Source organism: Charadrius vociferus, unplaced genomic scaffold (genome assembly GCF_000708025.1).
Source record: "Charadrius vociferus isolate BGI_N301 unplaced genomic scaffold, ASM70802v2 scaffold325, whole genome shotgun sequence".
Taxonomy (NCBI): domain Eukaryota; kingdom Metazoa; phylum Chordata; class Aves; order Charadriiformes; family Charadriidae; genus Charadrius; species Charadrius vociferus.
The window spans coordinates 2,617,438-2,643,617 of NW_009648526.1; the positions used below are offsets into that span (position 1 = coordinate 2,617,438).

The window sequence follows — 26,180 nt, forward strand, 5'->3', positions numbered from 1 at the left end:
CTGAAGCACTTCTCAAGTCTGACAGTTAAACTCTGTTAACTCCTTCAGTGAAAGGATGGCTAACGAGCATACACCTGGGAAATATATCATCTGAGGCAACCTGAGAGAGCACACTTAAGTGGTGCTGACTGATCTGTGATCAGACTTGTGATTGGAAACATGAGGCCCTTGAGGGTCTCCCCGGTTTTGGTGAATCTTGGACTCACAAGACGAGTCAATAATAGTACCACAGCTTTCAGGGTTTTCAAGCTGAAAAGCTTCAGCTCTGTAGATAGCAAATTCAAGGTTGTAAAAGCAAGAAACGGAGATCTGGACAAAAAAAAAAGAGTAGAGAAATGCATAAAATCCTGGGAGCAAATAAAAACTGCCGCAAGATACAGAAAAATACAAAATAGGATGAAAATTGTCTTCAAGGTGGCAGAATATGGAACTGACACAGGCTGAGGCTGTCTTTCAGGACTTGGTAGTCAGTTGTGGACCCTTTGGACTCCCTTGGGCAGTTCAGGGGAAGTTGTCATGCTGGCACCACATAATGACATTTAGAAGTGCAATTGTGCACATAAAGGACCTGCAGGGTGAACCCAAAGTTGAGGGAGAAAGTTAACAGCTCGAAGGAGTTTGGAGGTTGCATTGGGATGAGGATATATTGGAATAAGAACTTAGGAGCTTCAGATCCTGTGGGAACTAATGTCATCTTTTTAGAAAAGAAAGCTGAGGAGATACCCTATGTAGCAGATGTGTCCCATACCTTATGTTTTGGTTTCATGAAAACTTTGGTGTGCAACTTCTAGGATCAATGATGTTTCCTAGGCCAGGCATAAAGATACAGAGATTGTGGTAAGGTAGGAGTACAGCTGCAGAGGACAGAGTTCTAGAAGTTAACGTGCCTGGTAAGGGAAATAGCAGAATTTAAGGCAGAGTATAGTAACTAAAGCCAAGAGAACATTCCTCTGTTACTTTCTTTTACTCCGATTTCATTATGAAGTTGTTGGATGAGAAGACCACACCAAAATCTTCTCAGTAGAAAATGATACTTTTTCTCTGCCTCCTACTTATAATACGTAAAATCCTGTAACTGTTTATATAGAATACAGTAAAAGATATCGTATCCTCCATAAAGAAAATGAGCAATTGCTATCAATGCATCTTTCATACGAATGTAAGCAATGAAGTTGCACTAGCTAAATAACTCTGTATACTCTTAAAAATAGCAAATACGCTATATTTTTGTACATTTTTCTTAATTACAAATTTGAAATCTAGGGTTTGCTTTTTTTTAGTTCAAAAATAGGAAGCCCGGAAGTACAAAGTGCTGATGATGTTGCGATACTGGAAGATTGCATAGATTTTTCTTTAGCAAAAACAATATGCAAAATTGAAGAAAAACTAGAGAAAGGAGACTTGCCAGATTGTCTAGATGATGATATTATTCCAAGTGTTGGAAATGAAATTGGAGCAGGTAGGTTTCCTCCCATGGCTAAGTACTTTTATTCTTACTTCCTGACTGTTAGAAATTGGTTCACCTGGGGGGAAAAAGTAAGAGTTTCTGTATTAGTTACAGGGAAAGCTCTAAAGCCCTTAAGTTAAAGGGAAAAGGAGAAGAAGGTTTTCCTTCATGTAGTCCTAGAGGAAGATCAGGTCACGTATGAGTAGTCATGGGAAAAAGTGAATTTTTATCTTGATGTCCACCTTATAGGAAGACATTTGGATGGTTACATATGTTGAATACGTGCATAACATTTGATTCAATTCACTGGGGAAATAGAAATACATGATGCTAAGTTTCCACTTCCAAAAAAGATGGTCTTCAGTCCTGCGCACAGATTCTGCCTTTAGAGCAAAAAGCCTTTCCTCAGATCAATGCTGTGGATCTTAGTAAGTAGCTTAAATGAAGTAGTGTTTTGACTACAGTGCTTGAACAAGAATCCTCCAGATACTTTCCCACTCCAAATGGTGTGTTTATGTTTGTCCTAGAAATAGAGTAGGAAAGGGGATTGCAACATTTGCCAGTGAGGCTAAAGGCATGACGCCCATCTGTCTTTTTGGTTCTGGTGTGATGAAAGTGGGTTTGTCCAGTTTCTTAAAATGCTAAAGCAATCATGGAGTCAGATTCACTGCAGTACTACGAAATGCCTCAAAACACTTCTTTTAATCTAACAACTTGCTGTCAACAAACATGCCAACACAAAAATAGCTTGATTTCTAGCCTCATGTAATTCTGTGCAAGTCTTCTGGTAATAAGTCTCCCAAAACAGATCCTCAGATACATTTTTTATAGTTCTTGTTCCTGAACTAAAAAGAAGTTGCTTTGGACTGCATTCGAAGCTTACAGCAAATTCAAGGCTGACTACCTCAAGAAGAGTTATTACTGGTATTTAGTAATCAGGTCTTGTGGACCAAGGGCATGTATTTGAGTATGGAGAATTGTTTCTGTAACTTTAATGATGAAGTGAAATGAAATGAAAGTACTCTGGATTGCTTTTTGGTTTTAAATTTAATATTGACTATTTAGAACACTCCGAATGCCTCCTTAATATGCTAAATTGCAGAGCAGGCTAGCAGCATCAAACTCACAGAACAGTTAGAGTTTTCACAAGAAAGTAGATGTAGATCCTAAATAGGCCCTGTTACAGAGTGGGCTGATCCCTTAGTGGGAATCTCCTCGTAAGGGATTCTTTAGGCTTATGTGCCTGTGTTAGAGTTTTTAAGCCCACGTGCTGATAAGGTTCCATAGCATTGTCCTTTCCCTGAGCTTCTTGCAGCACTTTTCCTGGAACTAGGTAGTCATTTTTCTGCCAACACAGTTGCTTACATTATTTTTCTCAGGGGCTTTTTTTGTGGGTTATAACTCAACTCTGCAGTAACAAGCAATGATATAAACACACAGACATGTAGAAGGCTGAACATGTAGCTCTATTTTTATCTAATATATCCCCACACATATAAACAAAATACCTGAACGTGTTGTCTCACTTCGTGTTAATCTTCAGATTATCTCAGGAGTTCAAGACACCTATTCTTTCTTGTAGGGTATCAAGAATCCCTCAGATATCCTTTCCTTGTTACCATTCCCTAAACTGTTGTTTGCTTTATAACTTAGGACCATCCTATTAAGTGATACCCCTCCCCCTTATCAGTCTCATCAGGTGATTAAAATTGACCAATTAGGAAGCTAATTGTTTAATTATCTTCACCTCTTCTGAGAACTCAAACTAATTTTGGATCAGAGCTGCCTCCCAAGGCTGATCTGGTTCTAGTTGTGCTCTTGGATTTTCAACGAGGTTTATTACTAAGTGCTCTTAATGACACAGAGCTATCTAAGACTGAAGAGAAGTTGTCTGCGTACTAGTAACTGAGTAAAAGAGGAAACAACATGTTAGAAAAAAACAACCAGTTTTTCCAAGTAGTGATGTAGTCTTGGAGCGATCTGTCACAGAGCTTACATTGTTCAATATACAGGAGAATAATTTGGGAAAAAGGAATAATAGCTGGTAAAAAAAATGTATTTGAAACAACGATTTTAGTTAAAGCTGACATTGAGGTATTGTAGAAGAATCTCATAGTACCGAGTGAGGTGATAGAATGGAGGTTTATGTTCAGCATTAAAGAGTGCAAAGTAATGCTTATAGAAAAAACAACGACAATTACACCTACTTCTGAGTAGGACTTTGTTTAGTTATTACCAATGAAGATGTCTCCAAAAGCATAAACTTATTGCTTGTTCATAGTGGAAAAGGCAAATCGATTGTTAGAAATTCTTCAGAAGATAACAGAAAACAACACACTGTACTGTTATCATGATGCCATTATGTAATTGATGCTACCCCATCTTGGGGATGAGACACACCCCATCTCAAAATCAGGCTGTAGAACTAGGAAAGTGTCATGGCTTAGGTACAGGACAGAGTATATAGTAGCAATTAGAAGTGTGGAACATCTTGAATTTGAATCTTCAATTTGAAAACAAAACAACTGAGGGCGATATGAAAGATTTTTGTAATGAAAATAGTAATGGTAAAGGGACAGCTGTATTTTTGTAATGCAAACACTAGTAAATGCCACATTAAATTGGATTTAAAGCAAGCTATACGAAGTGTTTTTCTTTCACATAATGCATAATTAAATTAGCCAACTCGTTGCCACAGGATATTGTGAATGCCAGACTACAGTATGTTTTATGAAAAAAATCAAACAATAGTATAGAAGTACATGAAAGAATATTAAACTTGATGGTTCATTATGGTGTCTGTCTCAGGATAGCCACCAGTTACCAGAAGCTCACATGCATGTAACAGGAGGAAAAAAGTCAGTCTGTATCTTATATTTTCATAGTGTTTTCCTAAATCCTACTTAGTATTGGCCTCTGCAGAATTTCAACTTAAGCCACAGTTGACAGTTGATAAGGAAAGGTGGGTGAAATTAAAAAAAATCCTATTACAGCAAGTGAACACGTGTACACACCCATCCCTTACATTCAGCTCCAGATGCTCCTCCTCCTCTTTTTTCTTTTCCCCTTGTACCTACTATGAATAATGGTTATTCCTAGGTTGCTCAGCTGATCCTCATACTGTTTCCATGCTTTGTGCCTGTGGAAGTTAAGGGAGAGTTCCTTGTGAACGATCTGGAGAAATGGTGGGGAGTAGGGAGTAAAAGATCATACTGTTCATACACAGCTTGTTTTTTCATGACAGTAGTACATTTCTTAGCTGTCTAAGAGCAAGAAAGTACTTCATTTGGAAAAATCATCTGATAAAATTGATTTAACTTTAAACTATTAATTGAATAATGTTAGCACTGTACTTTAAAAAAGCATAGACTACTGTGTGGGAGGGGTATTTACCTATTAGGACTGTTTTGCAGTCTAAATTTAATTCCTTCTTGTGAGCAGTTTAAAACTACTCTGGGTGTTTTACACAAATTGGACCTACAAATTTATTGCAATGTAGACATATATTCTACAAAAGTATCCAATATGTTTCAATTTTGAGAATTATGAGTCTTTTACATTTTAAAGATGTTGAGTGCAGTCATTAAAAGGAAAAATCTATACAAAGCTTCACCTAAGACAGAGAAATTTGCAACATTTATTTAGAAATCTGAGTTTTTATTTGCCTATTTCTCTTTAATAATTACAAACAATGTGGTGTGTTTTTAAAATCAAGAAGCTGAAAGTGAGGTCTTACATCCATCTTGCTTCTTTTCTGCATTGAATAATGAGTACTTGTGGATATTAAATGTAACTTTTTATGTTCACAGAAGCTCAAATCAGATTTCTTAAGGCAAAGCTACGTGTTATGCAGGAAGAGCTGGATAGTGTAATGCGTGAATGCAGGAAAAAGGTAAGAGCTGAGTTTTCGTATCTGTAGAAATGGAGTGGCTTCTCCTTTAGCAAATAGTAACAGAATTCCCTCAACCTTTCCTTTTCAAGTATTAAGAACTAAGGGCCTGTTTTTTAAAATTTGCTAAGAATTTAGAGTCAAGGATAGTAGTTTCTGTATAAATGGGACCTTGGGCTAAAAGCTTGCGAAATATACTTAATGAAAAAGAATTTGAGGCAGGAAAGAACCACTGGGAATGAGGACGTGCCCCGACGTGCCCTGGCTGCTAGGGACACTGTGGTGCTGCTGAGTGCCCTAGCCATCACTGCTGGCAAGGAGGGCATTTCCAGAGCCTGAGAAAAGGGAGGACACAGTAGCAGTCAGATACAGGTTTTGGTCTACAGAGCGAAGACGAGTGGTGCCCAGAACTGGGTGATGGGGGGAGAGGGATGTTTAAGGCAGAATGAGAAATAAAAAAAATGAGAAATTGAGTCAGGTGCTTTGGGCATCCTTGGTGGAAGAAAGTGTGGAAACAGCTGATCTGTGATCTACTTTAAGTGGAATATTGTAATCAAAACAGAAATTAGTCTTTCACTGTTCTCAAGATTACACCGCAGAGGACTGTATTTGGAACTACCTATTTGGGCAGATCAGACTAAAGTTAAGGCATTGTGAAGCTACATGGATATTTTACTGTTAGAGCGTACTACAAGTGAGTTTTATGATCTGCACTGTGTGGCAATACGTTTTCAGGAGATGCTCAAACGTCTCAAACTGTAAGTAGTTTGTGTCTGTCTGCCAGAGGGATCACCTCTTTTTCATGCAGTTGTAATCAAGCAAGGTTTTGAACTAACTTTCTGTTTTACACAATTAGGTTATTCTTACTTGTGGTCTCTTAACTTCAGAACGCTTTTTTCCGCCTATTCCCCAGTCCCAAATGTGATGATGACATTCAGAACATATGGCAAGCCACCTATATGTTTTCTCTCAAGCTTTTAATTTAGAGTTAAGGAGCAGGACGATATTAAATAAGTTTTTTGAGATGGGTACCTGGAGAAAATCTTTAGAAGGAATTAGATTTTGATATTTTAGATCTGTACTTTATTTCATTTTTATCAATACAGATGCTGCTGCATTTCAATACTTTTATGCTGTGATCGGAAGAAAGTTGTTACATTAGATTTTAAAGACATTTTCAAATCAAACATAATTTTGTCAGTAGCTATTGAACTTCATCATTCCATGCCAAAAGTACTACAGAATTCAGTTACTATGGCAGATGACAGAAGACAACCTCATACCTATTCTTGTCCTGCTCCCATAGCACTCTGTATGTAAATGTATTATTTTGGCTACTAGTTTCTCTAGTGTGAAAATAACTTTATGACATTCAGAAGGTCACAAAAATTTCATATTGGCAAAACCTTGAGATAGATTCTGGATTTTGCTCCAATTCACAGTCCAATTATTATAAGGAAGCGGGAAATCTGTTTTAAATATAAAGAAGTGGGGGTTTCTGAGGGGTGTGTGGTCACATGAAACTTAGGGTAAAGCACATATATTTCCCAGGTGAGAAGCATGTATTCCTAGGGGCTGAGAGGACAGGAGAGAAAGACTTGTTTTCATAGAAACTCCATTTCTGAATATGCTTTGATATCTTTTCCTTAAAGAAATGAAGGGCATAATGTATCTCTGAAATAACCTACATTAATATTCACTTACAATGTGTAAAAGGTTATAAAAGAAAAATGCCTTGAAATTATAATGCTTAATGTGGGATGTAATTGCCAGTAGGTCATGAAGCTAATACAGGATTCACTTGATGTTAAGAGAATCTTGAATTTGAATACTTGATGTATCCTGATCATTAGAGCTTGCTTTTAAGTCAAAACCAGATAAGCTTCTAAAACGTAATGGATTGATTTATCAGTAATTATATTCTCTTCTTTTTCCCAGAATTTTTCCTAATGCATGCATTTAGCTATTCTCACAAAAATGTCACAAAATATCTATGGGAAATTAAATGTTTTACATACTGCTACAAGAGAGTTCCAAGTAAAAGACTGCAGAATATTAAAAAAATTAAAGTGTTACTGTTTTTTGAAGTGTTGTCCTGGCAAATTGGTCGTTTGTTTTCTTAGTTTGTCTTCGTTCTTTCCTTTCTTGAAATTGTTGTGAAACCCATCACGAAGGATCTAAACATTTAAAAATAACATAATTTTTAAAAATCGTTATCTCTATATCTACAATATGTATATTTTTACTACATTTTATTTCCAAAACATTGCTATTGCATTATCCTACTGCTTCCTTGAAATAATTTAGTTGGGGTTTTTTGTTAATTACTGTCAAATAGGATGATGAAAATCAGAATTTAAAATCTCGGCTTAAAGGTGTGGAAGAAGAAAACACCAGAATGCAACGAACGATCAGTATGCAGCGTTCTCAGATGGAAAAGTACAAAATGTTGTCACAAGAAGCAAACAAAAAAAGCGAAGGGTTACAACAAGAGGTCATAGCGCTAGAAAAGGTATTGCAGATATTAGTCTCACTTATCTCACGAAAGGGAAAAAAAATGCATCAAATCACCCTCTGTACTCTAGTTTGATAAATTCGTATCCAGTGATCCCATTAGCATTTCAATCTCTGATAATAGTTTTACAAGTTATATTTTTTAATGCTCTAATCACCTTTTTAAAGGAAGAAATAATATATTTTGCTAATTGCTTTTCTTCTGCTTCTACAATCATATATTTCTGTATTTTAAAATTAAACTCCTGTGTAAAAGACCCACAAGAGACAAACCAACCTTTTCAGAAACTGCAGTCAAATTCACAAAGGAATCTAGAAGAATACAGACAAATTTTATTTTTCTGGTTTTAATTGGAATTATTAAAAATTACTTCTGGTTATAGGAGTTTTACTGCAAACTGTAGAACCTGGTGAACATTTTATAAAAAAAAACACCTGCAGCTTATATTAGTATCTTCTGGAGGTAGAGGAAAGGATGTGTCTTTGTTCTTGAAAAAAGACTGAAAACCAGCCGCTCCAATTTGGATGAATCAAAATCAACCCAGCTCCTGCTGTAGGCCACATACACAAAATTGTGTACGTGCCTGGTTGTGGCAGATGGCCTGCATACACAGCTTGCTTTGTTGTGAACTTAATCTAAAAGCAGCATGTGTTTTTCTTTAATTACTCAGAGCTAGAGAGGTTGACTTCAAAATCGTGTAATACATATAGTATCGTGTAGTACATGTAATATAACCAGGAGAACGTTTCACTTAAAAATTCAGGGAAAACAGAACACAACTCAGCCTAACAAAGTCTCATTATGCTTCCATTAAATCATGCTATGTATTTGTATAGTCATACTTTCATCTTCACATTCTGTAGTTTTGGCATTTTAAAACAAAAATGTTCTAAGTTTGTGTGTTCTTTTTCTGCAGATACTCGGAAGTTTTAAGTTCCCTTAAATAAGAACCCTGATTGTTGATTCTGTCAGGAAAAATATTTAATAGTAGTACTCATGCTGCTCATCAGCTCACAGTAAATAGGGCTAAGAGACTTACAAAGTCCATTCTGTTAAACCAGGACAGGATAGATTATGTCCAAACCATCCTGGACATAAGTTTAACCTGTACTTAAAGCTTTCTGTGATGGCAATTTCCATAACTTCCTTAGACAGTCTTTGCTGGTTCTTGTACATAGTCACAGAAAGTTTATCCCGGTATATAGGAAATCTCTCTTGTGATGAAAAGTTCATTCACTTCTGCTCTACAGCTACCCTATCCAAAATATGGTCACTTTCCTCACTTGTCTTTGCTCTGGATCTACTATCCCCAGTTGCTTCCATTATTCTTAATAGGTTTTGTTTGCTAGATTTTCTCAAGGCTACTGATCAGACATGATCATGACAAATAGTGGTAGTCCTTTAAAATCCTGAGAAGGCAAAAAAGGCAGGAAAATGTAATGAATGGTTCTCTGCTAATTCAGAAGTTATTTTAAATATTTTTTTTTTATATAAAAAATTAACTAACTGCCAAAAAGACACAATTAAAAATAATTTTTCAGTAATTGCATAAGTCTCCTATGGACTTAGCAATCTGAAAACTGTTTTATTCTTTAGGTATGAAGTATTATTCAACATGATGTAATTAATGTAGTTGTAAATTAATTCTAGACATACATTTTAAAAAATTTCCTGTGAAAAAGGCCTGAATTTGTACTGCTGTGCTACTAAACTCTCAAGACATACTTTCAATCTAGAGAAAGTTTTCTGTATAGTTGAGATGGTACAAATGTAACCTCTGATTTTTGGGGTTTTATTGCTTTTGTTGTGCTTTCTGTTGCAACATAAATGATACAAGACTTAAGTTGCAATACATGCCTTCCCAAGCTTCCTTAGATTTTCAACAATTTACACAATTTCATTAATAGCCCAGCTACTTTTTTGTACATGCCTAGGTAAAGATTCTCAGCTAGTTTTCACAATTGACCTGAAACATGGTAGTTAATTTGTTATTTTTACATTTCATTCTTTTGGTGTTTGGTGTCTGTGAACATTTCTGCTGGAACACTCACCTGCCTCAGGCAGCAGTTGAATGCTAATACTCCCCAAAACTTCTATTCTCTTTTTTCCAGCACTCTTCTTTTTTTCCATCTAGCTGATATAAATAAATGATATCACCACTCCTGTCCTTTTCCACCAGCTGTCTACAAGAACATTCCTTCCTCCATGTTCTCTCTCACTTGTTATTCAGTCTAGCTCAAACATTGAATAAAGGTCAGGGAAGCACCACAGTTGTGCTCTTATCCCTGTTAAGGCTTTGTGGAGGGATTTTATGATTTGCCTTGATGAAGGGCTTGATGTTAAGCAAACATCATCTCTCAAATGTTTTTGGAGGTGGACAGGTGTTGCTGAGTTTTCTAATGATGAAGGGGCTGTGAATGCTTGCTACTGGGGGGGCAAGAAAGCTTGCTGGGAGGGTTACTCATAGCTGAGCTCTCTGGTATCACACCCCCTACTGATATTCAAGTGCCTCAGCCATGCCAGCACAGTGGAGAAAATCCAGAGATCAAAAGGGGATGTAGTTTTAAAACATAGTATTTTTTTCCCCTCTTGGAGAGACATTATATGAGAAAGTGAATCCAGGTTTTACTTAAAGTACTGAGAACCGACAGAAACCTTGCCCACTTACAAAATAAAATACTCATTTCAGGCATTTTTAAGATGAAAAACTTGGAGTTGAATATATTTAACAATATACCCTCACTGGATGACTTGCAAAAACATCCTTGCTAAGGTATGATGTATGACAGTAAATGTCAAAAAGCCCTGAAAAAATTACTAGAATTATTTCATTAAATTATATCATTAGCTGATACATTATTTGCATTGCATGCTGATTTTTTTTTTTTGGTCATTAAATGCTTGAAAGACTGTATTCCAAAGCTTTTCATATTAGTGCAGAATAAAATACGTATCACAAAAGATTCAGCTGACCCTATTCACAGTTCCATCATCTTGATACAAGACAAAGAGGTCTGTGTGCTGTGGAGCTTGTTTTCTGTGGAAACACGGGGGGCGGTTTCCAGCAAACAAATTTGCCTTTTCTGATGATCCATGTGCACATGTTCCAGGGAGGGGCTGTGCTTCCCACTAGCTGAGCTTTTACCCATCTTTTTTTAATTAATCAGATGGACAGGTTAGCAATGAAATAAAAATGTTGGAGGGGGCAGATTCACCAATAGAATTTTGGAGCATTAATGAGATGCCTCTTACTCTCCTGTTTTCCTCATCCGTTTTGGAGAAGATTCAAAGCTTCACAGAAATACCTGTTCCAGTCTTAACTTCACCTTAATGTCTTTGCTGCATACACTTATCAATTAGTATATTTTTCCTGGATAAGTGATGTGGAAATTAGAAATAACCACCACAAGAGTTGGTGTGGAATTGAGAAAATAGAACAGTTGCTCAGAAATAAGGCAGTCTAAGGGTAAAAAGTGGACAGCAAGCCCCCTGTCTACCCTGATTTGGTTAAAAGAATCTTTCTGTGCCGTAAAAATTTGATAGTCTTTTAAAAAAGTCTGTTTCTTTTTCACAAATGACAAGATGTGCTCTTTCTGCCAGAATTGTTTATTTCTTCTACTTTGTCTTTTATCTATATTCCCTGATCTTTAATCTCATTATTCTGTTCCTCATCTTGGTGTCTTTTTCTCATTTCCCTGCTCACAGCACTATGAAATACTATCATCAGAGATAAGAGGGAACTGGTTTGATTGTTGCTATAAACACTTGATGAGCTATTTTCTGCTAGATGAAATAGTTACTATCCTCGGCCATCTTCAGTAGGCTGTTTTAACATTTTGTTGGTAATTGCATGTAGTAATCGCTGGGGAAAAGAGGTAAAAGGAACAGGTGGGAAGAAGCAGCTGGGAAACCGAGCCACTGTTCCAAAATCTGCCACAGAGTGAGCATACCGACATTTTTTTTTCTCTTTTTCTGACTGAGCGTACAAGGTTTTTCATTCAGTCCTGTGGTCTGTCATGATCAGATCCACAATTATTCTAAGAGGAGTTTAAAACAAAGATGAGAAAGATCCCTTTTCAAGATTTCAAAGGAGAAGGGGATGTTTTAATGGTGGAATTAATAGTCTTTGAGACAGATTCTATCTAAAGGCCAACGAAGTCCACAGACTTTTCAGTTTTCAAGGGTGAGACCTGCTGTAAATGTGTTGTCTGTATGGGATTTGCTAAAATACCATTATTGACAATTTTTGGTTTTATCCTTTGCTTCTTAAATAGGAACTGGAGACTCTGAAGCGTGTACAAAAGCAGGCCACAACCAGTCAGAGTGCAACAGAGGTTCGCTTAAACAGGGCCCTGGAAGAAGCGGAAAGGTATAAAGTGGAGCTGAATAAACTGAAGCAAAGTAACAAGGTACGATGGCTTTGGAAAACAAGTTCCAGCCTGTAATCACTCAGTCATGCTAGAATGAGACAAAAGGCTTGATCAGCTTGGGAAGTGGTGTGTATCTTACAGACAGTCCCAAAATTAACTTAGAGCAACTCACCAAAGGGCTTGATAAATTATCGTGGATTATGCTACTAGGCAGGGGGAAGAAATATACGGAAAAAAGTTAGAACCTTTCTGATTTTCCCCATTTGTGTGAAAATTGGATGTGTTTAGAAAAAGGGGGAAGTACACATACACACCTAATACACACACAGGCAAACCGCAGCTGTTGCCTTTTGAATTTTTCTTTTCTATTTTTAAATTTTGATGTGGGAATATTTTGATTAATCCCACTTCTTTTCAGAAACGTCGTGTGTGGCTACTGTTTGTCATTTTGTTACGTAATGCCAGGTTACTCTGGTTAAAGCACCACTCTCACGCATTTCTCCTTTTCTTCCCGTGGTAGGATGTAGCTAACCAAGAACTCAAAACAATTGAAGAATTAAAAACAGAAAACAAGAAACTGCAGAAACAAAAAGGAGAGCTAATGACAGGCTTTAAAAAGCAGTTAAAGTTAATTGATATTTTAAAGAGACAAAAGGTAAGGACCAGAGTATTGGTACATTGCAGTTAACAACCTCTAGCTAAATGTGTCTGTTGGCAAGTAAGCTCATCATGTAAACCAGAGCCCCAAGACTGGGGAGCTTCAGTGCAAGGGAGCAGCAGCCTCACTTTTATTAGTGCATATTGCAAACATTTTACTTTATAGCAAAAGCTGATCTTCTTTTGAATTGACTCCATTCCTAACATGGAACATAGCCTGTCACGGTGAAGGCCTGCTACTGACAGGCTTTAGGGCCGAGAGTATCTATTTGTTCAAGAACAAATACTGTTCAGGTAATAACAGCAACTCCCTTTGGTGCTGTGTCAGTAGAATCCATTTTAGCATGTGAGATGTTCTTTTACTTTTTTCCCCGCAGTGTATTACTTGTCGTACCAGCAGCTGTAACAGCATGCCCTCTCAGGAGCAAGCTGAGACCTACGTTCTTCCTGGGTTCTCAAAGCGTGTCCTTCTCTGTTAATATGGTGTCTCTTTATTTATGTTCCGAGGTGTTCTCTACATGTAAAGTTCTGCCCAGGTGCAGATTTCTTTGTGTGTCAGACAAAAAAGGGAAGAAAAAAAAAAAAAAAAAAAGAGGGAATGATTATTCTAGCTGTGAATTTACTGGATCAAAGGAAGGGAGCTGATCTCCATCCTTTTGTAATTCCTGGAATATCACACATATTCTGAATGACACAGAATATAGTAACAACTGCATGGCTGCATGGGTGTTCCTATCCACACCGCACTTGCAGCTGGCCTTATTTTGAAAGTTGTTTGATTCTACCTTGATTTCTTATCTCCCTCCATTACTCTCCCTCTGGGCAGGGCAGGGGCTACTGCCTTTCAGTTTCTTCAGCAGCTGAAGCTGAAATTGAGTAGGGGATAGGTAGTAGATGCTTGCTGAGAACTCATGCTGAACAGTTGGTGATACAGCTTTCCTAGAAAGGTGGTGGAGTGAAAGTGGATTAATACTTCAGATAAAATACAGCTAAAAATGTATTTAACCATCATACTTCATAAAGCTATACTGATATCCTAAAAAGAAGGGACTTGGAAAGACAAACCTGCAGAGTGGGTAAATACCTTACATTTCTCAAAATATATTTTCAGCATAGACCTGTCAAATGAGCTTTGATGGTACACATTGAAAGAACCTGTGAGTTTACATGAAAGCAAATGAGAGAACGGTATTCTAAGAGATGTTGCCCAAATCAAACAATTTTCCATGTACTGGTGCATTTAGGTCTTAGTTCCATCACACCATTCACTTTGCAAATACTCGGGGTCACCTGCTATCATTTTTCTCTGTTTTGCTTCTGAGGCTGCACCAGACATATGCCGAGCTACGGGCTTCACGATTGCCTAGATAGGATCTTAACATCACAGAGCAGTTCACCTCTAGTTGCTTACTCTGGTGAATCTGATGTGATTCATTTCGGGATGGAGTTAATGCACTTTTTGCACTTTCAAACCAAAGCTGTAAGAGAGGTAAAGCAAGCACTGTACGGTGACTTGTTGAGCAGAAGCACCTTAAAAGGGCCAGGCTTTGAGATAAGGAAAGAGAACATTTAATTGGCCCTTTGAGTGCTGCAGTGATCACCAGACATTTTCTAAACACTCTTGAAGCTGTTGAGCCCCGCCAGACGCAGAATAGTTCTGTACGAAGTGGCAACTTCATGTAACAAAATACGCATACTTATCCTAAGAACTGGGAATTGCAATATGGAAATACACCCTGGGATTTGGAATACCTCTCCAACACAGGATAAAGGAGGACAGATAATTGGAGGAAGAGGAACTGGGGCTGCTTGTGCATTTCCAGGGGAAGAGGATTGTTCTGGCAGTAACAGCATGCAGAGGAGGTCTTGCGGATTCATCTAACAGAAGTAGCGCTAGCTTGGCCTTTGGCTGGTCTTTCTAGCTCTTCGAGAAAAAAATACAGTATTCACTCAACATACACTCTATATATGAGGTAGCTCATTCTTCTCTGGAACACAAATTCACTGAAACTGGTGTCAAAGAGCAGTATTTCTGTTTGGCTGTGAACCAAAACCATAGTCTCAGATATATTTAATGAAGTTTTGTGAAGCTTAGTTTAGAAAAATTAGCAATACTGTATCAGAACTGCAGATAGTAGATGAAGCTACTCACCTTTTTGTATCAAAAATGTTATTTACTCACAGAAGGATGCTGCTAGTTCTCCTTTCAGGACAGCCTATGACTGGAGGAACCTGCAAGAGAAGGTGCTAACTCTGCCTTTTAGAGCTTCTGGCAGATGGCCCAGGGGAAGGGCAGCTGAAACTCATAGGTGCTCAGTGTGCATAATCACCTGAAGAACTTCTTGTCTGCTTCACGCAATCCTTTTGTTGAGTGAATGAGGAAAACCCAATTTGGGCCATTTGTGTAGTATTTGTGTGGCAGATTCAGATGCACGCAGCAGGCACAGCTGGCCTGAAGGTGAGGGTATGCTACCACGTGAAGATTGATAGAGGAGAAAAATCCCCCAAAGGTATTAAATATCAGTAGTAGGATGAATTGGGGCTGGCAGCAGTAGTTGCTGGTGTTCAGTTGGTCTCTTCAGACTATTCTCTGCTTGCCTTGAGAGAGAATTTAATAGAAAATCTTAGTTCTAAAAGGGATTAAGGGAAGTTAGTGTGAACTTTACAAAGCTGGAGGGTATTACACAGCCTGTGGGGACTCCAATATGCTTTGTTGTCCTTTTGAACTGACAATAGGTCTATATATTAAAAAACCCAAACACAACAGACTCCTTGTAGACATGAATTGTTTCCTGTTCTTCAAAAGAAGCATTTTATTAAAATTTGCAGTAAAAACTATTTAGCTGGGACACATTCCTTTTCACTTGGAAGGTTGACAGGTAAAGAGGTAATACCCCAGTGCGGGGATGAGGATGTGTGGCACCACTGTTTTTGATGATGGTAGTTTTCTGCAAACACACTGACAATTTGGTAATAAAAGTAAAAGCAGCTGCGTTACTTGAAAATAGCCTTGTTATTCATTAAAAAGTTCTATTTGTTCCTTTCAGTGTTCCATTTAAAGTAATGTGCTATATCCTATGGAGTGGAAATACAAATTAGACTACTGTATGATTTTTAAACATGCAAATATGTACACATGTAAGGGGTGCGTGTGTGTATATATGTGCCATAATGGACCGTAGATATACAGTGTGACACATGGCAACACAGCTACTAGTGTAGGTTAAGGTGTAGTACAGTTACTCTTTATTCCATGCCGATGGTTAATTTTTAATGGCATTATATTATTTTGTTAAAATCCTCATTTAACATTAAATCACACATATTAGAGGCATCTTAATGATGTATTTGATTTGTAATAGCTTTAAAGCTGTACATTGATCAACTTGAAAGAATGTATACCAGTTTTCATAAACCTGTTCTTCAGAGGTCACAAGAGTTGTCAGATTTTCAGTAATTTCCATGCCTCATTAAAATGGAGCTATTTTTAAAGCAATATAAGGAATTAAGAAAGCTTTTGGTCCTGTTTTACTAGAGCTGAAGTTGCAGTGTTTAGCATAAATTTATCACATTATCCCTACACTAAGTTTTTGCAGAAAAATATGAATAGCAGCTTCAGCTTACACAGGTGAACATCCATCAGAACCATAGTATGAAAAAGCAGAATGACAGAGTGGAAGCCCCTTTCAGCTATCCCAGTTGTACAGGATTTTACATTGTTCATTTGCATTATTTTACCTTCTGCTCCTAATTTTTTTTTCTTTCTTTTCTTTTCTTAAGATGCACATTGAAGCTGCTAAGATGCTTTCTTTTACTGAAGAGGAATTCATGAAAGCTCTTGAGTGGGGAAATTACTGATTCCATAAAAAGAAAACTCCTGTTTGAAATACAAGTCAGATGGTACATTATTTTGGCACTACATATGAATGCTTGTTAATAATAATAGTTAATAATTGTATATCCCAGCAAATTGATTTTGTTGATTTTGCTTAAGTTGTTTAACTTTTATAAGCCTGATGGCTTGTGTTGTGATACCATAGGAAATAACAAACTTCTGTAGAAGTTTCAGGCCAAACCGTCCCTTCTGTAACGAGCAAAGAAGCACAGACCATGCAAGGAATAATCCAACAAGTGAACTTTGTTATCAGTTTGCTGTGTTCTAGCATTTAAAACTATACCTTATCTAAGGTAATATTCAGTCCAAAGAAGCCAGGGGTTAGTCTCAGAAAATTCCTTGTTGCAACGGAAATAAATGAACCAGTGGTAGAGTTGAGCGGAAAATGTCATGTCCTTTTTAAAACACGTGGTTGGAAAATTGGCCTTCTCTGTTCTCTGTAACAGATCTCCCTGCAACACTAGTTGGTCTGGCATCTAATTTAAGCACCAACAGCTCTTTCACAGAAATGTTCATACTTGTTTTAGCTATTGCATCCGACGCCCTTGGCTGGCAAAAACATCCACGAGACTTGCCCCTCACTATCCAGAGAGACTCCATAATCTGATACAGTTGTATTGTTTAAAATTACTACTTTATTTAGTCAAAGTGAAAATATTAAAATCTTTTCCTGGCCATCAGCTGCTGCTTTGGATACAGTCAGGAGGGAGGGCTCCATATTTACAGGTGCTCTACAAGCATTACATCCCTAAAGATTTTGTTACGTCATCATTATAATCAACAACTAGGTAGAAGTTCAAGCGTAGATGGGCTGAGCAGATCATGTGTACAGTAATGAACAGGAGCAGTAAAAGCCTGTGCTGCTTGCCTGAACCTTGGTCAAACCCCAGCTCTTTCACTGGACTCCTCCCTTGGAGAAACTGAATAGGAACACGGCACATAAATAGTAAGTTTATACAGTGAAAGGTAGGTATAGATGGTGATTCCGACCTCAGATTTCTCTGCTTAGATCCTACTAGCAAAGTAACATGAACTAACAGTGAAACAAGTAACTCAGACCTACCCTTTGAGATGAGACAAACTACATTTAAGTTAGTATTTTAATAGTGTAGTGCCAGAGCATTAGAAGCAGAAATAGTGCATTAAGAGAATCTTCTAGTCCACCCTGAAATGCACATGTGAATTTATACTAGCTTAGGTTTCTGCAGAGTTGCTGGAAAAAACATTTTACCATTGCTGCATCACCAACTGACAATAATTGAGAAATCCATAGCAGTTTATTGATGGAAAATGCAAGTACAACATACACTTCGATAAAACCAGCTGCTCATCAGTTTAGAACTCCAGTCTTAAAATGGAGACCTTTTATGATACCAAAAAGGAGTTCCTCACTGTTAACAGCAAGTGGAAATTTTCATTAGAAGTCAGATGACACCTAGTGGCAAACCAGGAGATGAGATGGGGGAAGTTTCAGCTCTCTTCTGAAAAGGCATTGCCTCTTCTCTTCTGATAAGCCAATCGAAATTCCTCTCCAAGCATGTTAATATCATCTTCGTCTTTGATAATCCCCTGCAATAAGGGGAAAGAAACACAAATCAGAAGGTAAAACAAAGTAGAGTGATTATTATGGCTCTCTGAAATGTTCCGTGAAGGTGAATGTAAATAGCTTGTATCCATGGTACCAGGGTTACCTTTAAAACAAAGGGCCCTGAAGACCATCACAAAACTTCAACGGAGGAGTTTCAAATTGGTGCTTTTGTTCTTCACACAGATGATGACAGGAACCCCATAAAGATTCCAACATCAGCACTATACAAAAGACAACATTTACCTGCCTTCTCTTTCTAATACAAGTGATTATAGTCAGCACAGCACAGGTGTGGGTTTAGTAAAAATCGAGCAATTGCACAGCAAAGAGGCACCAGCTGGAGCGGGGCTCTGACTTTACCTTCCCTTGTCCTGAACTGATTTTGGAAATCAACTGATACTGAACAATTTGCTCAGAAACTATATTTTGGGGAAGGGAAGCAGGGGGACTCAGAAATCAATCTCTAACTACTTCTAAATTAATTTTAGGGCTAAATATGTGTAGGACCCACAGAACATACCTTACAGCATTTATAAAAAAAAAAATTACAAATTGCATTTATCTTGGAGACTTTAGAATTAGGTAGGACATTTCAATTTTAGCACGCGATTCAGATACAGAGTTGAAAAAGAAAACATCAAGGTAGAACATCAACAGCATGGAATAGGTGTGAGCCTTGGACACTCTGAAATAGCCAAGACTTTCTACAACAGTAAATTCAAACCAGAAAACTGTATCAGAATATTGCCAGTTTGAGTTATACTTTCATTAAATGTACATTAGAAAATAACTCACTCCGTATTTTACAAATTTGCGCAGCAAATTAGCATGTAAATATTTGAATAAAAATGATACTCTGCTACATTTGCAATGTTTTCCAGTATTGCAGAAAAAGAATTTCTTTAAATAGTTGGATAATTCCCTCCCTACTGTAAATGCATCTGTACAACCCTAAAGCACCTCTCCATTCATTTCTGTACCATCAGGCGATCTTTCTGATTATGACGCATAATATAAAATAAATTGTAGTTTATTCCTGTTACAGTAACTGCTTCCATCTTTTTAACTTTTAAAAACACCGGGATGAACAGAGTGAGCTTCAAAATGCTTCTGTAAGCACTGCAGTTTATTGCACTGCAGCAGAGATGAGGCCTTGTTTCCATGGCAACAGAAGACTTAGAAGACAGCCAACACTGTAAGAAATGGCTCCCAAAACCCCAACTGAGAAATTTGGTGGACACGGGGTTTAAGATATGACGGAGCCCTTTGTAGCTAGAAAAGCCCTGCTTTAGAATTTACATTCCATATCCCAAAAACTGGATGCGCAAAGCGCTGCGGAAGCTTTCAGCAGGTTCTGTACTTACATCAATATTGCAGCAGAGCCCAAAGCCCCTCATACAGGAAAAGTATTTTTGTGAACTGCTTCCCAACTCAGAAAGAAAAAAAAGAAAAAAGAAGGCGAGCACAGGAGAGCTGACACAATAAGGACATCTGCTGACTCCATGAATTTACACAGTTCTGCAACTTCACCTTAAGCTACCCAAGAGAAAACTGATTTACAGGACAAACATTTAAAGCATTTAAAATACAATTCACTTACTCGAGGAAGATAACCCAGTAATTTAGACGCATGCTCTTTCAGCAGTTTCTGTCTCTCTTCTTCAACAATTGCACGGATGTTTTCTTGTCTTTTCTCCTCTAACTGTCTTTCTTCAAGTTCACGCTCCTACAATAAACAAGTTTCTGTAACTGTCCAGTTTCAGCTCTGTGAACATTTGTTTCCACCAAGATCCACCAGAGAGTAAATTTTGAACTTCCACTTAACTCCTGGTCACAGGACATTCATTTGAGAAGTATGGAGAAGTGTATGTAAAAAGACACAAAGCACTGCTTAAACCTTACGTGTTTGGGAACTAGAAACAAATGTCAGACAAAGGAGAAGACTGAATGGCAAGACCTGGGGCTAGTCTGCTAGGCAGGTGTTCAGTCTCATACCAGAAGCCCTTTTAAAGGTGGTTAAGTGAAGTTCTGGTTCCGTCTTGGCTCTCAGACAAGTTCGGCTGTTCCTGCCCTACTGTTTAACCCAGGAAAAGGAGAAACAGGCATGTGTTCTCTTGGTGATGCCTAGAAATTACAATTCACATTACACATCTGATTTATACCCTATAAATGGGTCAAAAACCTACAGTATAGGATTCCATGACTTGTTTTCGTTTTACACCTTTGATTCCTTGGATCGTAATTGGAGAAACTTAATCTAAAATGAAGGCTGGGACTTCCCCTTCTCAGACATCATAATCAGTGCTGCTGATCCAGGACGCTCAACTGGACAAGAGTTGTCGCTGATCCCACGGCTCTTGAAGGGAGATTCGCAGAGCACATCAGGCAGACCGGGGTTTAGGGATGTTGCTGACTCTAACCTCCTGAGCTACAAAAAAAGTTGGCTCTAAAAAGACTTTTTTCTTGTCAGCAAACCAGAACCAAGGCCTGCTTCCCCCCGGCACGTTTCTCTGCAACTCCCCTAACCTTGTCACAGTAACCTTGTCACTTAGGGCAGCGGAAGTATTCTCATATTGAAACGCTTTGGCTCAAACCAAAGGCGAAAGTGAGAACTCTTACTTTATCAGCAATAAACTGTTTGTGACGGTCTTCAATAAGTTTTTCCACAGCCCTTTTGTGTTCAAGCTGTTTCATTCTGCGTTTCTGAGCATTCATCTGCTCAATGCGATCATCCTCTGCAAACTTGGCCAACATCTGTTGTCTGAAGGCATCTTCCTCTTCTTGCATAGCTTGTTGCACTACCTTCTTTAAAGCCAATTGCTCTTCATATGTTTGCTTTAAATCTAGGCGTTGCCTTATTCTCTTTTCAATTTCTGCCTATAAAGGAAATTCAATAAAACGCTCTTATCACTGAACATACTTCGGAAAAGTTTGATCCTCATCAGCCAGCCTGCCCCATTTATCTTGGGATCAATTTACTGTAGCTGTTACCTTCTAGCATAAATAACTGGAGCAAACACTCCAATCTTACAGTGCTCTCCAGTATTTACCAGTTTGGCAAGTGTCTCAAGATTCTCAGAATTAAGTCCAAAACAAAAGGAGATGACTTTTTTTTCCCCCCCACTAGCATGAAGTGAATCAGCAAGCCAGCGCTCCTGAACAACTCTCTAAAAAGAACAATATTCTGTATCTCAGCCTTTGTCACGTTTTGTTTGTCACCCATAGCAAGAAAAGCCGGAATGTGGGCAGGCACATAGGAAAAAGGAAATGGATATTCAAAAAGCAAGCACTTAATTAACCTGCTTAAACCTGAACTTGAAAGTTACTGGCATTCTCCTTCAGGAGATAAAGACATAGAGAGGACAATAACGGTATTTAAAACCTTCAGTTGTCTTCCTGGTTGAAATTAAAACATAAATATATTAGGGACAGCAAAGGCAACTCAAAGGACAGAATTTTCCCTCCAAAAACTAAGTTAAATATACAAACTGCTCATCTAACAGCATTTAGGAAATAATATTGGAAATAGCCACTTTAAGCCAGAACAGAATTTAAAACAATTCAAATTTATTTAATACACCTAAACCCTTGTCAGAATTAAGTTTTTTGCTTTGAGACAGCTCACAGACCAAAACGGGCTCAAGGAAGGCCCTCAAAACCATCCCAAAGTCATGAAGAACACAGTAGACATCACAAAGCCGAAGTGTGAAAAAAGAACCCCATCCCAACCCAGTCCATGAACAACCCTGCCAGCATTGTTAGAGGAAGGGTAGTGGAAACTAGTAGTAGTAGCAGCAGAAGTTAGTTGGCCTCTGAAGAGCATCCTCAGCTGCAGAAGGAATTGTATGTGGGATATACTCTCACCAACTGTTCTTTCAGCATCACAACTCCAGTGACACTTTCCAAAAGCTGAAGGAGCGCTGCTCCATCACAAAGACATCAGGAGAAGTGAAGGGACAGAGGAAGGACTATGAAAAATGCTGCCCCTGCATACCCGTTATTACTTATTTTCTAGATCAGTGATTCCAAATGGTTTTATTTTCTCTTTAAATTTTCCTATCTGGTCTGTTTAATAGAGTAATTTACCCATAGCTACAAATGCTTCATAAAGTATATGGTTTCCTGCATATACTCTACTGTTTTTGTTTTGTAAAAGTTTCATCCAGACCAGCTCCGCTAACCTGAATGTTCTGCGTGAATTACCGCACAGTTGCAATACTCCTTTCTGCTTGCATTTTTCCCTTAACTGCTTATGCGCAGGTACACATAACAGACGTACGACAGATGAAAAAACGAGTATCTGATAAATGCCAAAATACCCATATGATATGTATCTGCAGAAGCCCAGGGACAAGGAAATAATCCCCACCCAAAGGTGCTACTTCAACTACCTGCCACCACTTACCATCTCCTTCTTCCTTTCTGTCTCCACCTGCTCTTCCAGATACAGCTCTTGGCGGATTTGTTCCAGTTCTTCACGCTTCTGTTGTTCTCTTTCCAGATTTTGGGCAATCTATGACAAGAAGGAAGGATTTCTAAGCGAAAGACGAGAACGTACAATAGAATCATAGAATTGTTCAATTTTTGATACCATGCTTTGAACCCTTTGTTTTTTCTCCTCAGTGTCTCGAACTTTAGCCATCCGTTCTTCTTCTCTTTGCCGCTGAATGTTGGCAAACTCCAAAATTTTCCTGTTTTCTTCTTCCATCTCTTCCCGTTTCCTTCTCCTCCAGATAGCTTGTTCTTTTTTAAATTCCTCAATATATGTCTGAGTTGCTCTCATTTTATCTAACTTCAGTTGTTTTTCCCTGTAGAAGATGGAAAAAACCATTTAAATCGTCATGTAACATACTGCAGAGTAACATTAAACAGACTATATGCTCATCATTAACAATGTATTCCAGAGACTAAGATCTAAATGACTCTCCTTACCCATTCAGCTAGAAAATAGGTGCCTAAATTGAAAATACGTACTAATGAATTGCCCCCAAAAGGGAATCTCATGTCTAACCCCTTTCTTCAGGACAGGCTGTACACGTAGATACTCGCTGCTACACGCTCCATTGAAACAGAAAGAAGAGAAGGAAGCCCAGTAGCCCAGTAGCACCAGAATCTCCTAAACGTTTGATTTCTTCTAAAACCCTCCCCACACACACAACCACCCTGCCCTCAGAACCTCCTTCCCATCCCTGTCCATAAGACAGGCAGACAACACGTCTCACGAAGAGGCAGGGGCACGAGGCGCGGCAGAAACCTGTGAAAGGCAGGCATGTCCAGCACCAGGGGCCCAGCGGAAGCACTCCCTGAAATAAGCTGCATTTCCTAACTGGGTAACAAGGACACGAGACTGACTGGAATGACGAGAACATTCTGATGGTTTAAACAGCAAAATCCATGCAAATCAGTCTCTTGTTACTGAAACGTGCACAGGGAAAATGAAAATGGGCCTTAGTTTATAAAATAAGTGCATATAAATTTGTTTTCTATGCAGAATTATACAAGTTGTTTTGTTTTAAATTAATAAATAACAAAAATCAAAAGTAACTAACATTTGGTCTTCCTCATAGATCTTTCTTACAATTTCATCAATCATGAGTTTCTCTCTTAGAAACTCTTCATACGCATCCTGCTTCTTCCTCTCTTGCTCCTCAAGCTGTTTCTCCAGTTCTTGCTGATACATTATTTTCTCCTTGTTTCGCCTCAGTTCTGCAGAATTTTCTTCTTTTATTACCCTTTCGTACTCTTCCTTCATCTTTTTGGCTATTTCGGCCTCACGTTTCTATAGGGGGAAAAAGCAATGCAAGATTCCTTTTTATTCCAAATAATACAACTTGTAGTGAAAAAACACACAGTATAAAAGGAATTGTATACTGCATTACCAAAATGGAATGTTTTACACCTCACTCATTAATATAGTGCCTTAACGGGCTTAATAGCTTAACTCAGCAAGTAGAGCCCTTGAAGAGAACTCTCAATATCTAAACAACTTGAGGAGAACTAACACGACCAGAAGGAACCTACATATTGAATGCAGACACAGTGGAACATTCAGCGTGAGCAAAACTAGCTCCTGCGGGCTGATGACTGGAATGTGGTTTAACTATGTAGAACATCCTCAATAAACACGTTTACTTTACAGCAATTTTCATAAACTGAATGTTGTATAAGAGGTTAACATAATCATCTGCCTGATCACCGATACTATTCTAATCATAAATAAAAGTCCACAATTCTTTCTGAAGTTACTCGGATATATGTTTAATACTAGTAACCACGTTTTCAACAATCTGCTTCTGAAGTAAGGATTCACCATGATAAGCACAATAGGTACAAAGTGTATTGTAATTTGAACTTGGATAAATATTACAGAACCGGTAAAATAAAAACTATATCCACTCATACAACTTAATTCACTACCACTTTGTTGCAATGGCAAAGTAAGCCTTCTTCTCATGGCCGGTTATTGCTGGCTAATTAGCCCTTCATAACACAAGACATATTTTCAAGAAACACCAAGTGCCTAAATGTAACAATACTTTAGACAAAAAGGCCAGCTTCAAAAGAAAAGTTTTCAGCACAATCTATACAAAGAGTTACAGCACTCAGGTGCTGGGGTACGCTGTGAAGCTAATTACCATTTTCTCATACTGTATAGCTTCCTTTTCAGCGATCTGTGCAGCTCGCTCTTTATTCATGTAAGCGGATTTTAGCTTTTTTTCTAACTCTCGAAGTTCAAGACTGGGGGAAAAAAAAAAAAAAAAAAAAAGAGAAATTTATCCTATTACAAGGAAGTGAGTACCTAAGGGAAAAAATTGAAGTTTCCAAAATATTTTTCAGGAAAAACCCCAATTTTAGATTAAAAATATTGCTCTAGTTAAAGAGTAGAAAAAGAAGACAAAACCTGTTTTAAAACAAGAGTTATCTATATTTGTACATATGCTATCAATAATTTTGCATACCTTACATCTAACTATAGAAATGCACATATACATATATAAACCCATTCGCTTATAGATACGTATAAGTGTACAGATATATATAAGCACATATTCAAAATGGGAATTTTGTGGATGAATGTTTTTCTCTTCTTGACAAAATTTGCTTAAAAATAACTTTTTATCATACCTTGATCTTAAAATAACTTTTTGTTCCAGGCGAGATTGATTTCCGCTTCTGCTCTCACAAAGTCTGTCCCCTCTCGGCTTTCGCGCTGTCCTGCCCTCCCTCACCTCTCGCAACTGCCTCCCACACTCTTTTCCGACCCCGGTCCCCTCTGATCACAGCCTTCGCCCAAAGCACTTCTCAAGATCTACCTCCTCCTGTTTTTTCCAGCTATAATCTTCTCTGCTGCACAAATTAAGAAAGTTAAAGCCTGTTCTAAAAAATAAGTTGCACATCTGATTTTAGCACGTTAAAACTTCCTCTCTATTGCTTGAAAACACTTTGTGCTACAATCCTACTGCATCTAAGGTTCTATCCAAAAGGCGATCCAGAAAAATAAAGAATGAGCAGGAGGTAGACAAGTGACCGAATACTTTTATAGATACACTTTCCAGAGCTGGGATTGGTTTACAGTAACAAGCAATTAAATAAAGCAGTGAGGTCTGTGGAGCGTTACCTGTTCTCTCTTACTTGTTGCCTCATCTTTTCGTCTTTCAGCTTTTCGCGGCTCAGCCTGGCCAGCTCGGCCGCCAGCCCGTCCTCTCGCTCCAGCTGCAGCGCTCTCTCCTTTTTCTCCTCTTCTGCCTGATCAGAACGAACCGTTCCCCGCGGCGCTCTGCTGCCCGCTCCTGCCCACGCACTCGGCCGCGGGCACACC

General features: G+C 38.2%; 2 protein-coding genes across 2 annotated transcripts in view; one reads left to right on the forward strand and one right to left on the reverse strand.

The window, feature by feature from the left end:
- TEX9 (testis expressed 9) overlaps positions 1-16,736 on the forward strand; it is a 51,419-nt gene extending 34,683 nt beyond the window's left edge. The window contains exons 9-14 of the mRNA XM_009885771.1: positions 1,281-1,459; positions 5,257-5,339; positions 7,675-7,848; positions 12,126-12,260; positions 12,742-12,876; positions 16,659-16,736. Of these exons, the coding sequence (XP_009884073.1) occupies positions 1,281-1,459; positions 5,257-5,339; positions 7,675-7,848; positions 12,126-12,260; positions 12,742-12,876; positions 16,659-16,736 (784 nt within the window). The remainder of the gene's footprint in view (positions 1-1,280; positions 1,460-5,256; positions 5,340-7,674; positions 7,849-12,125; positions 12,261-12,741; positions 12,877-16,658) is intronic.
- Positions 16,737-18,046: 1,310 nt separating this feature from the next.
- MNS1 (meiosis-specific nuclear structural 1) overlaps positions 18,047-26,180 on the reverse strand; it is a 10,970-nt gene continuing 2,836 nt past the window's right edge. The window contains exons 3-10 of the mRNA XM_009885772.1: positions 25,980-26,107; positions 24,997-25,099; positions 23,911-24,140; positions 22,953-23,169; positions 22,767-22,874; positions 20,981-21,238; positions 19,962-20,087; positions 18,047-18,342 (exon numbers count right to left, since the gene is read on the reverse strand). Of these exons, the coding sequence (XP_009884074.1) occupies positions 18,244-18,342; positions 19,962-20,087; positions 20,981-21,238; positions 22,767-22,874; positions 22,953-23,169; positions 23,911-24,140; positions 24,997-25,099; positions 25,980-26,107 (1,269 nt within the window). The 3' untranslated portion in view covers positions 18,047-18,243. The remainder of the gene's footprint in view (positions 18,343-19,961; positions 20,088-20,980; positions 21,239-22,766; positions 22,875-22,952; positions 23,170-23,910; positions 24,141-24,996; positions 25,100-25,979; positions 26,108-26,180) is intronic.